At 44.1% G+C, this 16,126-nt stretch overlaps 2 protein-coding genes across 3 annotated transcripts; one reads left to right on the plus strand and one right to left on the minus strand.

The window, feature by feature from the left end:
* The first annotated feature begins 6,215 nt into the window (after positions 1-6,215).
* Positions 6,216-11,706, plus strand: LOC120706639 (squamosa promoter-binding-like protein 1). 2 transcript variants are annotated; one of them, XM_039991321.1, is made up of 12 exons: positions 6,216-6,564; positions 6,685-7,322; positions 8,291-8,472; positions 8,580-8,792; positions 8,883-8,950; positions 9,039-9,113; positions 9,225-9,332; positions 9,454-9,571; positions 9,660-9,801; positions 9,878-10,019; positions 10,097-10,711; positions 11,027-11,706. In XM_039991321.1, the coding sequence occupies exons 2-12, from the start codon at positions 6,793-6,795 to the stop codon at positions 11,492-11,494; spliced, it is 2,661 nt and encodes an 886-aa protein (XP_039847255.1). In that variant the 5' UTR covers positions 6,216-6,564; positions 6,685-6,792; the 3' UTR covers positions 11,495-11,706. The 2 variants fall into 2 exon arrangements, with proteins under 2 accessions (XP_039847255.1, XP_039847256.1); XM_039991322.1 differs by having other exon boundaries at positions 6,265-6,564; positions 8,886-8,950.
* A 615-nt stretch (positions 11,707-12,321) lies between these two features.
* Positions 12,322-15,598, minus strand: LOC120706640 (S-adenosylmethionine synthase 3-like). Its single transcript, XM_039991323.1, has 2 exons — positions 15,339-15,598; positions 12,322-13,800 (listed from the first exon to the last, which is right to left on the minus strand). The coding sequence occupies exon 2, from the start codon at positions 13,788-13,790 to the stop codon at positions 12,600-12,602; it is 1,191 nt and encodes a 396-aa protein (XP_039847257.1). The 5' UTR covers positions 13,791-13,800; positions 15,339-15,598; the 3' UTR covers positions 12,322-12,599.
* Between the last annotated feature and the right edge of the window lie 528 nt (positions 15,599-16,126).

Consider the following 16,126-nt stretch of genomic DNA (forward strand, 5'->3'; position numbering starts at 1 on the left):
TTAAAAAATTAAAAAATCTTTTACTATTATGTACTATTATTTATCCAATATCCTAAATAGTAATTTTTTAAAAATTAGGAAACATCGGTATTAGTTTTTAATATACAACTATGGATAAATTAGAAACTACCACGCAATTCTCTAACATAGTGGACATCATAAACCAATTTCATAGAACACCATGGAGAGGGTTCGGGAGATCTGCCATGTTGGTGAATTACCGCGCGCCCTTCACCCCGGCACCCATGTGTTTTTCCTGTCTATTCCCACATATATAGTTTTGGTGGATTGAAGACCACCTTCATATTTATGTTGGTATTCCTTTACTTCCATTAGTAAGACTAAACTTTCACCATTCTCACCATTATCTTGACACAAATGTGCATTATATTTTATATTTAAGAATTTTTTGATACATTAAATAGGCTAGGGTCTTGTTTAGATGCGTAAAGTTTTGGGTGTAAAGCACTGTAGCACTTTCGTTTGCATTTGGCAATTATTGTCCCGCCATGGATTAACTAGGCTCAAAAGATTCGTCTCGCAAATTATAGATAAACTGTGTAATTAGTTATTTTGTTTAGCTACATTTAATACTTCATGCATGCGTTAAAAAATTCGATGTGATAGAGAATCTTGTACAGTTTTGGAATTTTGAAGGGAACTAAACAAGCCGTAGGTTAAATATCCCAATATTTTTGGGACGTGATATAAGGGAGGGAGAATGGCACTCTAGCAAGGCTAAGCGAAGAATGATTGAGAAAGTAGAGATAGAAGTGACAGATTGATGAAAGGTCTAGAGGTAGAAGAGGATAGGTGAATTATTGGATAGCTAAGGACAGCTAAATGTTTTATTATTTTCAAAAGAAGTAATATTTAGTTTTCTATCTTATATTATCCTTTCCCTAAAATACATTATGTTTTTTAATAAATCTAATTACTATAAAACAAAGAAGGAATAGGGGAATATTTAATCATTTGCTAAAATCCACCCTATTGAAAAATGATTCAAAATAGAAAGAATATTTTTTAATTAAATTCATTAAATCTTTTATTCCAAAATTCTCCCAAAAATTCAAATTCATTTTCAATATTTTTCAATGGGGTTAGATCATGTTTAGCAGCAACGTAGGATTTACTGATGAAAGTAACATCAAATTTGAGAAGAGAGGAGGCAAATTTATCTAGATGAAACCACTAATTTACGTATATCAAGCCTTGGCAAGCCATGAAATTAAATGAAATAAATATATGTAAATATTCTATGAAACAATAATATGAACAATATACGTAAATAGTCTATGAAACACTAAATTATTTTTATTTCATTCTCATTAATGTGACTATACCTTAGAAACATCAATATGAACCCCTACCCTCCATTAGGATTCATTATTAGTTCAAATTTAATAGAACTAAATAAAGCAACACCATTTCAAGTATAAACTGGATGCATACATATTTATTTTTCTGAAAACCGAACCGACGGCTGCGCTATCAATTATACTAAGAAGGACTAGTTTAGATTGTTTTATTACCACAATCTATTTAGGAGGCAACTTCGTCCTCAAAACCTTCTCCATTTAACGCTACATTGAGATCCCTTCATATAAACTTTCCCTTATATAAATTTTTGTGCACCTGTTCATCTTCATTTATCCATCTTCATTTATCTTATTTGCCCCCATCTCAATGCCCAAGCATTCACATCCCGATTCCGCCTTCCGGTGCCTTCCCTCCCCCACTCTCGCCACCCGACCTGTTATGATGACACTATCATCGCCGGGGCCGCCGGCCAAGATCACGGCTAGTGCAAATCAATAATGCCGGCACCCCGCCGCCTCACCACCTGATCGGCTACGGTGGCACCCGAGCTGCCACCAGGGGCGTCCCGGCCAATTCGGGGCCCAGTGCAAAATGCTAAGATGAGGTCCTAGTAGTCTAGTTAAATTAAATAAAAGTAACAAGTAATATATAAATGAGATATTTTAAGAATTATCGTACCTATTCTTCACTTGAAGAACTTTATTCTTTGAGCATTCTTTGAAATAAAATCTTCAATGATGCGCTCATAATCAATCTTCTCTAGCATGTCACTCTAAGTGCTATCATAGCCAAATCGTTGAGTCTTTCTTGTGTCATTATAGAACGCAAGTAGGACTTTAATAGCTTCAATTTTATAAAGCTTCGTTCCGCTGATGCAACAGTCACAGGAATAGTCAACATAACTCAATGTGCAATACTTGCATTTGGAAAGCAATCATGTCGCTTCAAATTTTTTAGAATTTCAGAACAAAATTAATAAATGTATTTTAATCATCAAGACAAAAATATCAACATAATTAAACGAGGAAAGAAGAAAATAACAAGGAATTAAGTCTTACTCTTGGAATTAAGCTTTCTGCATTGTCCGTCGAGTGTCTCTCTCTGCAACCAATTGCAATGCGGAGATGGAACAGGCAGCAGCAACAGCCTGCGATGGAATCGGATGGCCGGCAGGGGCTCTGGGCACTGGCACGAGCAGGTCGTACTCGCCGACGTCCGGACGCAGGGGCCGCGATGCTGAGCAGGTCTTCTACTTGGACGCGTCCGCGATGCCGCCGGCTGCGACGCGATGGCGATGGGCGATGCCGCCGGCTGCGACGCGATGGCGTTGGGCGATGCCGGCCGCGTCAGAGAGGAAACCGAAGCATCAGTTTGAGATTTTGCGATGCGTGTGTGGGCCGAGAGGAATCAGGAATTGGAAGGCCACAATCGTTTCAACTTCTAGCAATTTGGACCTCGTTTTTCACCGAGTGGGCTGCAAATTCATGAAATTAAAACCTCCTATACTGCTATATACTAAGATGTGCTTCATATTTTAGGGGTCCTTCAACTTCAAATTTGGAGGCCCGTGCGGTCGCACAGCCCACACGGGCACAAGGCCGCCCCTGGCTGCCACTTACGACCACAGTTGGTATAGATCGATGGATCGAAGCCAACACCCCTGACATTATTCTCTGATCCACGGGTCACCGGTTATCTACCACCTTCCAATCGGGTGACGTCCCTACTGTCTCACCCGTACAATCCGTCTCCACAGTCAGAGTGACAGCCATCCTCGAAGCTCCCTCTATCCACGGCAACATTAATTGGCAGCACAGGCAGCCCCCAAACCCCTGAACCTTAAATCGTCGGAGCGCCACCCATCACCGGAGGCATCACGTTTACTTTATTACTTTTTCTCGTGGTAAAGTTAATTCTTCCTATGTACGCAAGAAAGTAAGAGAACATATCAGGTGCAAACCAATCACTTTGTGCACCTGATATGTTTCGGGATATAAATGGTACGAATATTTTCCGACCGTATTCGAATTCGATCCGGTCTGGAAGAGTTTTTATCCGTCCGTATCTAATTCCGAGTATCCAATATTCGTATCCGATTCGTATCTGAATGCTCAAAAGTTGTATTTTATGATGTTGATATCCATTACGATCTTATCTGGAAAAAACTAACACTATCTGTATTCGAACACAAATATGAAAACAAATACGATATCAAAATTATCCGTCTATATCCGATTCGTTTACACCCCCACCACACAAATATGAAAACAAATACGATATCAGAATTATCCGTCTGTTTACACCCCCACCTGAAAGTACAAAATGTGGAATCTCGATAAATGCTTAAATCGACAGGCTTTCTCCATATAGCTTTTGGTAATAATTTACTACCGGTCTTTTCGGTTCACCCTCTTTTAGTGGGCGTAAAGAGATGGTGGGTTGGCTACACAAGTTTTCTTTACAATAGTCCTGCATATCAACATTGCTCGCTCCATCTCTTCTCGTACGGTACTCTAGCTGGGTCCATGTCGTCCTGCAGCTCGGCTTGAAACCCCAAACGGGGTATCGAGGCTTCTTTTTACTTTTATTGAATCAATCAGCTATGTTCCTATCATATCCTTTGGTACTCCCAACGGGCCGGGAGTACCCTTTTATATTTTCCATTGCACACGTTGGTGCCGATTACGTTTGGAGTTACGTTAGGCATGTACAACCCAGCCGGGTATACTGTACGCTCAATTGCGGCTCAACTTCACTCTCAATAGGTGGAAGGCTGGAATGCATGGTACTGTAGGAGTACCCAAATTTTCCACGAACACGCTCTGTTTTACTGTCAACTATGAGCAGTGCTTTTCTCTCACATCAAATCAGCACCAGCCACCAGCCATTAGCCAGCCAGCAGTACTTTTCTCTCACAATAAATCAGCACCAGCCACAGCCAGCCGAACAGTGTGGTGTGTGGGTGGGTGGGCCGTGTTTAGTTTCCAAGAAAATTTATACAGTACCCGTCACATCGAATGTCCGGACATATGTATGGAGCATTAAATGCAGTTGAAAAAAATAACTAATTACGTAGTCTAACTAATTAGCATGAGATGAATCTTTTAAGTCTAATTAGCCCATGATTGAACATTATTTGTCAAGTAACAACGAAATGTGCTACAGTACCAAAAACCAACAAATTTTCACCAACTAAACAGGCCCTAAGAATACTATAGGGTGAATTCTTGGGTTCAATTTTTTTTCTCTCTATAGTTAGATGACTTAATAGAAGTTTTCTTTATTCTTTTGAAAAATAGTAGTAAAGGAGAAAACTATAGTAGTATAGTAATTTTAAATTTTTTTACCAAATCCCACGGGAGCTGAACTCGTTCTTGTTAAATTCGAAGAGTGCCTCAATAATGTTCTTGAGTATTTGGTCAGTTCCACGATATAAAGTTGTCGTTCTGGTCTAGTATTTTATCTTTGACCATCCACTGCTAAAAGTTTGTATGGTTTGCTAACATAAAAATTATATATGATAAACTTCTCACGGTTAATCTAAAATCATATATTCCATGACGTTAAACTTCGTATTTGTAAAAAAAAATTTACTATGAGAAGAGTACTATGGAGTCGTGACGAACATGTTTTGTTTTAAATTCAAGTCGTGACGAACATTGGAAGACTGAAATAAAAGGACCGGCTACATTTGCCCGGCCCATGATCATGACCGGGAGGGGAAAAAACGAGGGAAGTGGGCGTGAGCCTCGAACGTGGGGGCGGATCATGATCACTAAGCAAACGAGGGAATCGCTGCCGGACTGCCCTGCGTCATCGTCTTGTCGGTATCTCGTAGCAGGGATATCCACTCCTACTACAGTAAGACAGGACTCGCATAGTCATCCGTAACTACGCCATAAGAGGCGGAGCAGCCGGGCCCCACGGGTCAGTCTCTTACCTCACCGGGCTAATGGCCCCGGGCCCGCTCCCCGCTCCGGGACGAGTCCGGAGACGCCACGTGTCCCTGAGGAGGAGAAGCTCCGAGTCAACAGCCGAGAACTCGAACCCCCCATAGGGGTCTAGGACCTCCCGCGTCCATCTGGACCTCCCACGCGCGTAGAACCAACATACCGCCAAGAGGGGTCCGGAGGCGCCACGTGTCCCACAGGCGCGGGTGCGGGCGCGGGTCTTCCGCTGGAAGACTCACCCACCCACCGCAGTCAATGCGGGTGGTTGAGGCGTGCTCTGCCGCCGCGGCACGCAGTGCAGTCTTTGTGAGGCCTCACTGTAAACCGCATATTACCGAGGTACACAGTGAAGTCGCATGCGCCGCATCCGCGTAGAGCCCGTCTGCCGCATTAAATGGATATGACAGCACGACACCTTTTCATCATACCGCCTACGCCGCAAGCTACACGCTGGCGCCGTTTCGACAAGACAGGACATGGATATGCTGAACGGAGGATTCTCACGGGCAGAGCAAGGAAATCTAGGAATGATATCTCCGATGTCTGCAATGCCATAACGTCTGAACAGTATGCTATTTTATACTACATCATTGGGTCCACCTGTCTGGAACCCAATGACCATGTACGCGCCTCTCTTGAGATATAAAAGGGGGGCGCTCGCTGCACACAGACACAGATCCTTAGACTCTCTCGAGACTCAGCTGGAGAGCGCAAGTAATACAATACAAAGTGGACGTAGGGTATTACGCTCCGGCGGCCCGAACCACTCTAAACCAGCTGTGTTCATCGTGTTCTTTCTCTGAGATTGGGCTAATCCTAGCTAACTCTCAAATATTCACTCTCTGATTTTAAACGGGTGCACTGCGCCACCCGGCCGGGGGTTTGCACACCACCACAATCCTGCTCCTCTTATCTTCCAACCGAAGCCTCCTTGGCGTCGCTGTCCGCGCGTCAGACAAGAGACAGGGGAGAAGAAAAAGAGACGGCGGCGGTGTGAATATGCCGGGGCGGACGGATGATGGGTCCTGCCTCCCCAGGATACTTCGCCCCCCGTTCCGCCGCTGCAGTGCAGGCTCCGGGAGAAGAAAAGCACTGGGAAGGAGCTCCGCCCCTGCCGGTCATCCGACCCCACGGCACCCAATTCTTGACCCGCCCTCTCTATTTCGCGCCGTGATGAGTACTTACTGCTAGTGCGTTTCTTCAATCATCTCTCGCCTCCCAGTTCCAGTCCGCCGTTGCTTGCCCTGAATAACCGCGGCGTCGTTCTGGCCGCCGGCCCCGAGCTAACAAGGTAACTTCTTGCTTCTTGTTGCCTTTGCCGGCCTTGTCCCGCTCGTTTCAAGATTGGTCCCAAGGTGGGTCATTTCTATGTGGACTCGTGCCTGATTATCTGCGTTCGTTTCAACTGCAGTTGGGGATGGAGCTGAATTCTGGAATCTCTGTGTTCGTTTCAATCTCCTCGAAGGAGCAGCGCGAGAAGAACAAGAGGAGTGATTAAGAGAGGGGGGAGGCGGAGTAAATGGAAGCCGGGTTTCTGTGGAAGGAGAACGGCGACCAGGCCGGGGCGGCGAGAATGTCCGGCGGGCACAAGAACAAGAGCCTCGACTGGGATCTGAACGACTGGAGATGGGACGCCAACCTGTTCCTGGCCACGCCGGCGGCCGCCGCGCCGTCCGAGTGCAGCAGCAGGGATAGGGGGCTGAGCCGGGCGCGGGGGGAGATCGATTTCGGAGTGGTCGTCGACAAGAGGCGGCGGCTCTCGCCGGAGGAGGACGGCAGCGCCGGCTGCAGCAACAACTCCGCGGTGGCAGATGGGGACACCAATCACGTGGTGTCTGTGCAGAGAAGGCAGAGCAGTGAGGAGGATAGGCCCAGGAAAGGAGGTGCCAGTTCGAGCACCCCTCCGTCTTGCCAGGTCGACGGCTGCCACGCCGATCTCAGCGGTGCCAGGGACTACCATAAGAGGCACAAGGTATGCGAGGCGCATACCAGGACGAGCTTGGTGCGAATCAAGAACATAGAGCATCGGTTCTGTCAGCAGTGCAGCAGGTTAGTCAGCAATTTCTCTGTGAGGTTACCGTTGCCGATAATGTAACCTTGACAAATGCTGGACATAGTAGCTTTATGTCTTTTACTGTTTTATTACAGAATCCCGCTTCATGCTGATCATGTATACTGAGAAATGCCAAACTTTATGGTTTGGCATGACTCTAGCTGAGGCCGATCATGTTTTTTAATGCCCCTTACAGAATACTATCTGGTATAATGTAAAAGTGCTTTTACTTGTCTCTGTGCTATGGCACTACAATAAAAATACATCTTTTTTTACTACATAGAATGCATCTTTTCTGCTATGGAAGAAAGATATTCTCTTGAAATAAATTATGAATAATTGAAGCTACTTGAATGGACTACCTCTGTTCTTTTTGTTTGCTGTTTCAGCATGTGAGAAGTGTTCATTTTATTTGTCACTGTCAGATTCAAATAAAGAGACATAGCTTTATGCACCTAGTTCACTTAGTATTCGCTGCATTTAGTCTTTGTTCATTGGTCTATGTGGTTAGTCGAGGAGACACTATTTTATTAGTATCTGTCTAAGTCTAAAATGACAAAAAAAGAGAGGGAATAACTGGAGTGATGGTTTCAACATTTGGGGAAGGAATAAATAGCTAAAGGTTCACTTGGTGACATTGCTATCACGATTTCTCACCTCTATGAATCAGAAAAAAATAACACATAAATACTAACTTAATGACACTAGGGACATCAATAAAATGGTATTAACTTTTTTGATTAATCAAGAGGCAGTTTGTTGTACAAATTGATTTACAATTCTCTTGTACGTTACAACATTATGACAGGGGTACAAATTGAAGTTTGATGCTAAATTCAAGATTTATGTAACTGAAAGAACAATGAACACAATTGGAATTCTTAATTTATGCTGAACAATATTTCTGTACCTTTTCATTTACATATGAGCTGAAGAAAAGGAATTATTGCATATGCCATGTTAGGTTTCACCTTCTTCAAGAATTCGATGAAGGGAAGAAGAGCTGCCGCTCACGTCTAGCAAAACATAATGGAAGGAGGCGGAAAGGTCAACCGCAGGGTGTTGTGGATGGGAATCCCACAAATGAAAATCAGTCTCTGAGCAGCACCTTATTCCTTTTGTTAAAACAACTTTCTGGGCTAGAGTGTAAGTTTTACTTTCTAAGATTTAATCACTAATTTTCAATGCAAACACTTTAATCCATGTGAAATCAAGCTGTGGTCATTCTAACTCTGTTTTTGTGTTGATGGCAGCTGGTAGCTCTTCTGAGCAAATTAACCATCCTAATTATTTGGTTAACCTTTTGAAGAATCTTGCTGCTATTGCCAGCACACAGGCATACCAAGATATTCTAAAGAATGCAAATTCAAATCTAACATCAAATGCCGGTAATAATGCTGCGAATGGCTCTACTATGCATGAACTAAGCATACGGTCAATTCCTGTCGGCAGTGAATCTTTAGCTGGTAAAACATTTATTGTTTGCTTGCTACTATTTTGCATGTCAAATACCAAATCTTTAAAGAAAATTATGTGTGAATAACTTCTGTTGCCAGAAGGGCCCCCAGTGAAAAAACGAGTACAGGATTTTGATTTGAATGATGCTTGCATCGAAGAAGTTGAGGTAAACTTTTTAGATTGGTTCACCTAGATTTGTTAGTGATGTTTAATTTCTACTTAGCTCAGTACCTCTAATGCGCATAACTTTGCAGAGCCGAACAGATAAAATTGTGTTCAAACTCTTTGGAAAAGAGCCGAAGGATTTTCCTGTAGATCTTCGGGAACAGGTCATTTATCATTTACAAACTGGAATCTTGTTTCTCTAATAAATTTATCTGCGAGAAGATATTATGTTGCTAATACAATCATTTTTCTCATTAAATGGTTTCAATTCACAGATCCTAAACTGGTTGTCACACTGCCCGACTGATATGGAAAGCTATATTAGGCCTGGTTGTGTTATTCTAAATGTTTACCTCCGTCTCCCTAATTGGATGTGGGATGAGGTAGTGATTTACTTGCTTTAGATATATATGTCTCCTATGACAGTATATGGTGCTAAACTGTGAAGTTTGGAGAAAGCAACAAATTTCTTACTTACTGTTACTTTTCTTTTTTCTTCCAAAGCTTGATGATGATCCAGCACCTTGGATAGAAAAGCTTATTAGCATGTCCAATGATGGCTTCTGGAGAACAGGATGGATGTATGCTAGGATACAGGAATGTCTGGCATTGAGTTGCAATGGTTTGTTCACTTTATTTGGGTACTGTTTTGCCGCCGCCTCTCACTTTCAAGGATCAACTTCATTCTGTTGCTTTCCTTGTTTCTGCAGGTAGTCTTATGTTAGCATCTCCCTGGCAACCAGTAATAGGTGACAGGCTTCAGAGGCTATGTGTAACCCCTATTGCAGTTGATTGTTCTTCAACTGCAAAATTCTGTGTACAAGGTTTCAATATAGTTCAGCCAACCACAAAGTATGTATATTTTGTCACATCTAATAGTGTCCACTGATCCAACTTGTATTAATTGATAATAATATTTCCATTTTAGACTACTTTGTGTGTTTGGTGGGAAGTATTTAATACAAGAAGAAACACAAATGCTACTTGAAGATACAACCATGCAGCAAGGCCCTCAATGCCTGACCTTCTCGTGTTCCTTTCCTAGCACAAGTGGAAGAGGATTCATAGAGGTTCATACTTCATATTTCTTTATGCCTGTTCTCATTTTCTGCTTCATATTACAGAATTTCTCGACTCCCATTTTCAGGTTGAAGATTATGATCAAAGCAGCCTTTCTGTTCCCTTTGTTGTCAGCGACAAAGATGTATGTTCTGAGATTCGAATGTTGGAGCATGAATTGAGTTTAAGTTCATTTGATGAAACCTCAGAAAGAATAGGTAATCTGATGGCTTCTCGCAGTCGGGCCTTACATTTTTTACAAGAAATCGGATGGCTTCTTCAAAGGAGCCTCATGCAAGCTACATCTGAGCAGCGACAATACTGTACAGAGGGTTTCTCTGTTGCAAGATTTAGATGGTTACTATCCTTTGCGATTGATCAGGAATGGTGTGCTGTTGTAAAGAAGCTTCTGAACACCATGTTCCGGGGTGATATTGATCTTGCTGTCTCCTCACCAATTGAATTTGCCCTAGGGGAAAATTTGCTGGTTACTGCTGTCAACAAACGATCAAAGCCTTTAGTTCAATTCCTACTGAGATACAGAACAAGAAATTATGCTCCAGACAGTGGAGCCATCGATCCAGTTCAGTTCTTGTTCACTCCTGACATGACTGGTCCGTCAAATATTACACCTCTTCATATTGCAGCCACAATCAGTGATGCTACTAGTGTCTTGGATGCTTTAACTGATGATCCTCAGCAGGTACCTACTCTAAAAAACTGCATCTATGTGCAAAGTAGCTTAAGATTTCCGATTCGTAGTGTGCTTATTTTGCAAGGAGTATTAAGACCACTATTTAGTGTAAGGAACTAAGTCTGCACATTGTAACATTTTCATCTGAAATTAATTTCCTGTATCTCGAGAATAAAACTAAAAAAAGAGTAGTCACATGGCTTGTATGGTCGATAGATGTTAGTAGATCTTGTAGGGTATATAATATCATTTACTCTAGAATTTGTTGCAAATTCTGAAACTATCTTCTTTTTTGTTTGGTTTTTATCTTGTTAAATTTCACAGCTTGGAATCAAAGCATGGAAGAATGCTCGTGATGATACTGGCCTTACTCCAGAGGATTACGCTCAAAAGAGAGGCCACATATCCTACATTCAAATGGTTCAGGACAAAATTGATCGAAGACTACCCAAATCTCATGTCTCTGTTGCCATCCCCAGTAGACCATCTGCTCCAGATACCGTCAGGAAGCATGCTAGTCAACTGAAGTCTACCGATCAAACCACGTTTAATGTGGAGAAGAGCCCGCGAAGCATCAATCAACCATTGAGCTGCAGACTATGTGCCCATCAGGTCCATCAGCTCGCGTACCGACCCCAGACAGCTAGGTTTTTCTCGACTAGGCCTGCGATGCTTTCCTTAGTTGCCATTGCTGCCGTGTGTGTCTGTGTGGGATTGATTATGAAGAGCCCGCCGCATGTTAATTCCATGAAGCCTTTCCTCTGGGAGAAGATCCGCTGGGGCCCAAATTGATAGACTGCACACGCAACAGAGCCAATTCAGTTCTATTGGTGTATAACAAAGTACTGGTGCTGACAACGAGGCTAAATCCTTGTATTGGGCATACAATTTTAGATTAAACTGCAATTTCTGTTTTATTGTACAATCCATGGAATGCTCAACTTGCCTTGCCTAGCTTGAAACTCCATTGCATATGCATCCTGATTCAGAGCGAGCTTTTACTTGTTTCGATTGAGAAAGAAAAGGTCAACTAAGGCATTGTTGTTCAAGTTGTTCAACATGAGCAACAGAAGGTTCCTTAATACAGTCCTGAAGGAAACTGAGTAATATTACTGTTACCACTTACCACTGTTGTCAAGTGGCAAAGTATATGAGTTTTGGATCATACTAAAATTTCGAGCTATAGTTCAGACTTCAGAGATATATGAGTTCTAGTTGTCCGACTTAATATTAATTTGTTTTTTTAAGATTGTATCACATTAAAAAAAATTGGTACGATCTAGGTTCAGAAGCATGGTAAATGGTAGGCAACCAAACTCTCACCATCCCGTTCATAAAGGGCATTGATTTCTTAAGAACATAATGATTCCAGATTAACGATTAGAAAGCTGATAAGGACACACTGGCCTCGGTAGCTCACCAGTCAACACCTAAGACTGAAAGGACAGATAAGCCCACAGGCCAGTAGATGTTGCAATAAGAATTCAGTGGTGTTGCACAGTTGTAATCAGAAGAGTGGTACTAGAACTAACATCACAACTTGATGTCTTGGCAACAGACATACGAAATGATAGCTACACATTCAGAGAAAAGGCACATCACTCTGGACTGAACTGCTCTGTAAACAGGCGATGCGCAAAAAGTAGAAGTTCCATTTCTTAGATAGTTTCCGCCTTTGGCTCGACATTACAGGAGAAGGAAAAGAAAAAGCGTTGCAAACCCAAAATACAAGCTCCTTAAAGAGACAAACACTATGCATAAGATCTCACACATACCTGCTACTAGAGCAGTAAGTGGAGAAACTGAGAAACTTAGTAGTGATGGGTATAGTATCAGCAGTAACATCACAACTTAATGGATAAAAGGTTCTGAACCGGAGCTGGCTGCAAGTCTTTGGTCAGGCTGAAGGCTTCTCCCACTTGAGGGGCTTCACCACCTCCCAGGTGAAGTCCGGGTCGTCCCTGCCAAAGTGCCCATACGCCGCCGTCTTAAGGTAGCGTCCATTCCCACCTCTCTTCAGGTCAAGGTCAATGATAATCATCCCCGGCCTAAAGTCAAAATTCTCCAGCACAATCTTCAGGATCTCTTTGTCGGGGATTTTGCCTGTGCCATATGTGTCGACAAACACTGAGAGTGGTTCAGGCACGCCAATGGCATATGACACCTGGACAATGCAGCGGCGGGCAAGGCCGTTAGCCACAATGCTCTTGGCCGCTTGCCTTGCAATATAGGCTCCACTGCGGTCGACCTTGGTTGGGTCCTTGCCAGAGAAAGCGCCGCCACCGTGGGCCCCCCAGCCACCGTAAGTGTCAATAATGATCTTCCTGCCTGTGAGACCAGCATCACCATGAGGTCCACCAATGACAAAACGACCAGATGGGTTGAGATGGAAAATAGTCTTCTCATCAAGGTACTGCTCACGAATGACAGGCTTAATGACGTGTTCCTTCAGATCAGCAGCAATTTCATCATTAGTCACAGTCTCATCGTGTTGGGTGGAGATGAGCACAGTGTGGACACGAATAGGGACCATGGCACCATTGTCGTTGTGGTACTCAACAGTCACCTGGGTCTTCCCATCAGGCCTCAGCCATGGGCAGGTCCCATTCTTGCGGACCTCAGTGAGGCGAGCACCAAGCTTGGTGGCAAGAACATGGCTGAGGGGCATCATTTCAGGGGTCTCGTCAGTGGCATATCCAAACATGTGCCCCTGGTCACCAGCACCAATCTCCTCAGGGCGCTTGGTGAAGTGGCCATGGACACCCTGTGCAATGTCAGGTGACTGCTGCTCAATGTTGACAAGTACCTTGCAGTGATCAGCATCAAGCCCTACATCATTGGACAAAAAACCAATACCACGGCAAGTATCCCTGACAATCTTCTCATAGTCAACATTGGCTTTGGTAGTGATCTCACCGAAGACCATGACCATGTTGGTCTTAGTGCAGGTCTCACAAGCAACCTTGCTGTCAGGGTCTTCAGCGAGGCATGCATCAAGCACCGCATCAGATATCTGGTCACAGAGCTTATCAGGGTGTCCCTCATTGACTGACTCAGATGTGAAAAGGAAAGTGTCAAGTTCAGCCATCTTCTTGGACCTGCATAACACGGTAACATGCGCTTTATCTCAGAAGTCAGAAAAATATGGGTACCAAGAAATGATCAGGCTCCATGAGGTCCCAAAGATTTGAATGGGCAAATTTGATCATTGACATATAACCAGAATACTTTCAAATAAAACTCATTGAGATTAATAAAAGATATGAAAGCCATTAAACACACAAGCAGACTAGGTTTTGTGAAAAATATGAAGATCACAAGAGATCACCCAGTAACCACTAGCTACATGAGCGCTAGAAAAATTTCAAGATGAGCTACGGTCTGTACAGGACCTGATTAAATCATGTGGCTAGCAATTTGTATAAAAAACTGTAATTATCCTGTCCAGTTGAAGCATTTAAGTTCTCGAAGATGCTTATATAGCAAGCACATATGACAAAAATGTATCAAGATTCAAGACAATAGTTGTTTGGGTAACCGATAGCACTAAAAAGAACCGCTAGTGAGCAAACAAAAGAAATCTGGGTTTGAATTATTTATAGTTTGAAACATGACCAAACTTTGACTTGTTACCACAAAATATCTTGCAATGGTAACTTTCGAGAATTCCCCCACAAGGCAAACATCCACAATTCAATGATTTGCTCAATCACATTATTTGCTATTTATTGTTTACATTGAAAAATGTGGCCAACGCTGCTCACAACTGTAACTATCCCAAATCAGACAACCTACAGAATCTGCCAAAGCACTACTCGAATCTGCTGGAAAGACAACTTCAAATTTATCCAACTTGCACAAGATTCCGCGAAACATCAGAATAGGCCGTCGAGTAACCCAATCTCACGTCATAGAAGCATCGTAGTCAGCACTCACTACCTTTGTTCTGGACAGGACAAGATCCTAATTCCTCAGACCAACAGAATCCGCCGTTATTCACGGCACAAGTTGCCCAGTTGCACTGTCAACTTCCCCCAGTCTGCCGCGCACTCAATGCGCGGCGATTAAGCATAAGAACAGCGCCTTTCCCCTTCCTGAAGGCGTGCGGAATAATCAAAGTTGCAAACTTTCGGGGAGCAACAGTACGATTCCTGGGCCTAAATAAGCACGCACTCGCCATTACCTGGTACTAATTCTTCAACAATTGTACTCGGGACTATACTAAAAGCGAAAATGGCTGCACAGCATACAAGACCGCGGCCAGAAGAAACAAACCCCAGATCTAGGCCTCCAATCAGCGAGCACCTGGTCACCTACTCGCCTGGATGTAACCTACTACCCACTAGTAATCTAATCTACCGCAGCATTCAACGACGCGACTAACCGACAGATTTGGCCCGAAAAATAGCCGCTGATCTATCTAGTCTAGCGCCCGAAAAGGCGGAAACAAAGCGGCCGTTTCTTCCACAGTCAACGGGACAAAACCCCGGGAGAGGGGAGACCCGGAAAGAAACAATGAACAGGAAGCCAATCAATCTTTCGCAAGGAAGCACAGTAACCGACCTTGATCAAACGAGCAAGCATAGCACCGGAAGCGGAATTAGGAAGAACGGAAACGGGCAGAGCGGCGCCTCACCTTTGCTCCGGGGCGGCTGGGCTCCTGGCGGCGGTGCGAGCGAGGCGGGGAGACGGAAACGGAGCGGCGCGGGAGCAGTGGCAGCAGACTAGCAGTAGATCCGAGCCGCTCTGGGCCGGGCGACGCGGGGCCGTGACCGCGCTCGCCGCCAGTATTTATAGCTGTCGCCGGCGGGCTCGGGGCGTGGTGGAGCTGGACCCGATGGCGGGGGGCGCGCGGGTGGCCGCCGGATGGGATCGGACGGCGGCGACACGCGTCGCGCGGCCGACAGCGACGCGCACCAACCCAGAGAGGTCGTGGGCGAGGCGAGGGGAAGGTCGTTCGCGTCGCACTCGGTGGGTCGGGCCCAAAGTGTGTGGGTGTTTTGGTCACCAACCCACCACGGGCCCATTCTTTTTTTTTCTGATTTCTGATCTGGCTGTCAATTAGTCAAAGAAATCCTGAGCTAACAGCAGTTTAAGTAAGTTGCTTAGGTAGGGTTCCATGATACCTAGAGCGCAGGACATTGGTTGTTATCTAACCTCCCTAGCTTAGCGTAGCGCTTATCTACACTAGGGGCGGAGATCGTTGGAGCATGCTCAACTCAAGAGCTTGCATTGGTTTCAACTTTCAAGCCAAACTCGACGTTACAAAAGCATGCTCGGAGAGGCCATGAACGGCCGACCCTCCAAGGCCTTTAAGATGAACTCTAGAAACACCAAATACTCAGATGCTAAATGTACTCTCGTTCCTTTTTCCCGGCCCCTTTTGTCACTTGTCAACACCCTTGGGCAACATCCGGATATAGC

Source organism: Panicum virgatum, chromosome 5K, assembly GCF_016808335.1.
Source record: "Panicum virgatum strain AP13 chromosome 5K, P.virgatum_v5, whole genome shotgun sequence".
Classification (NCBI taxonomy): domain Eukaryota; kingdom Viridiplantae; phylum Streptophyta; class Magnoliopsida; order Poales; family Poaceae; genus Panicum; species Panicum virgatum.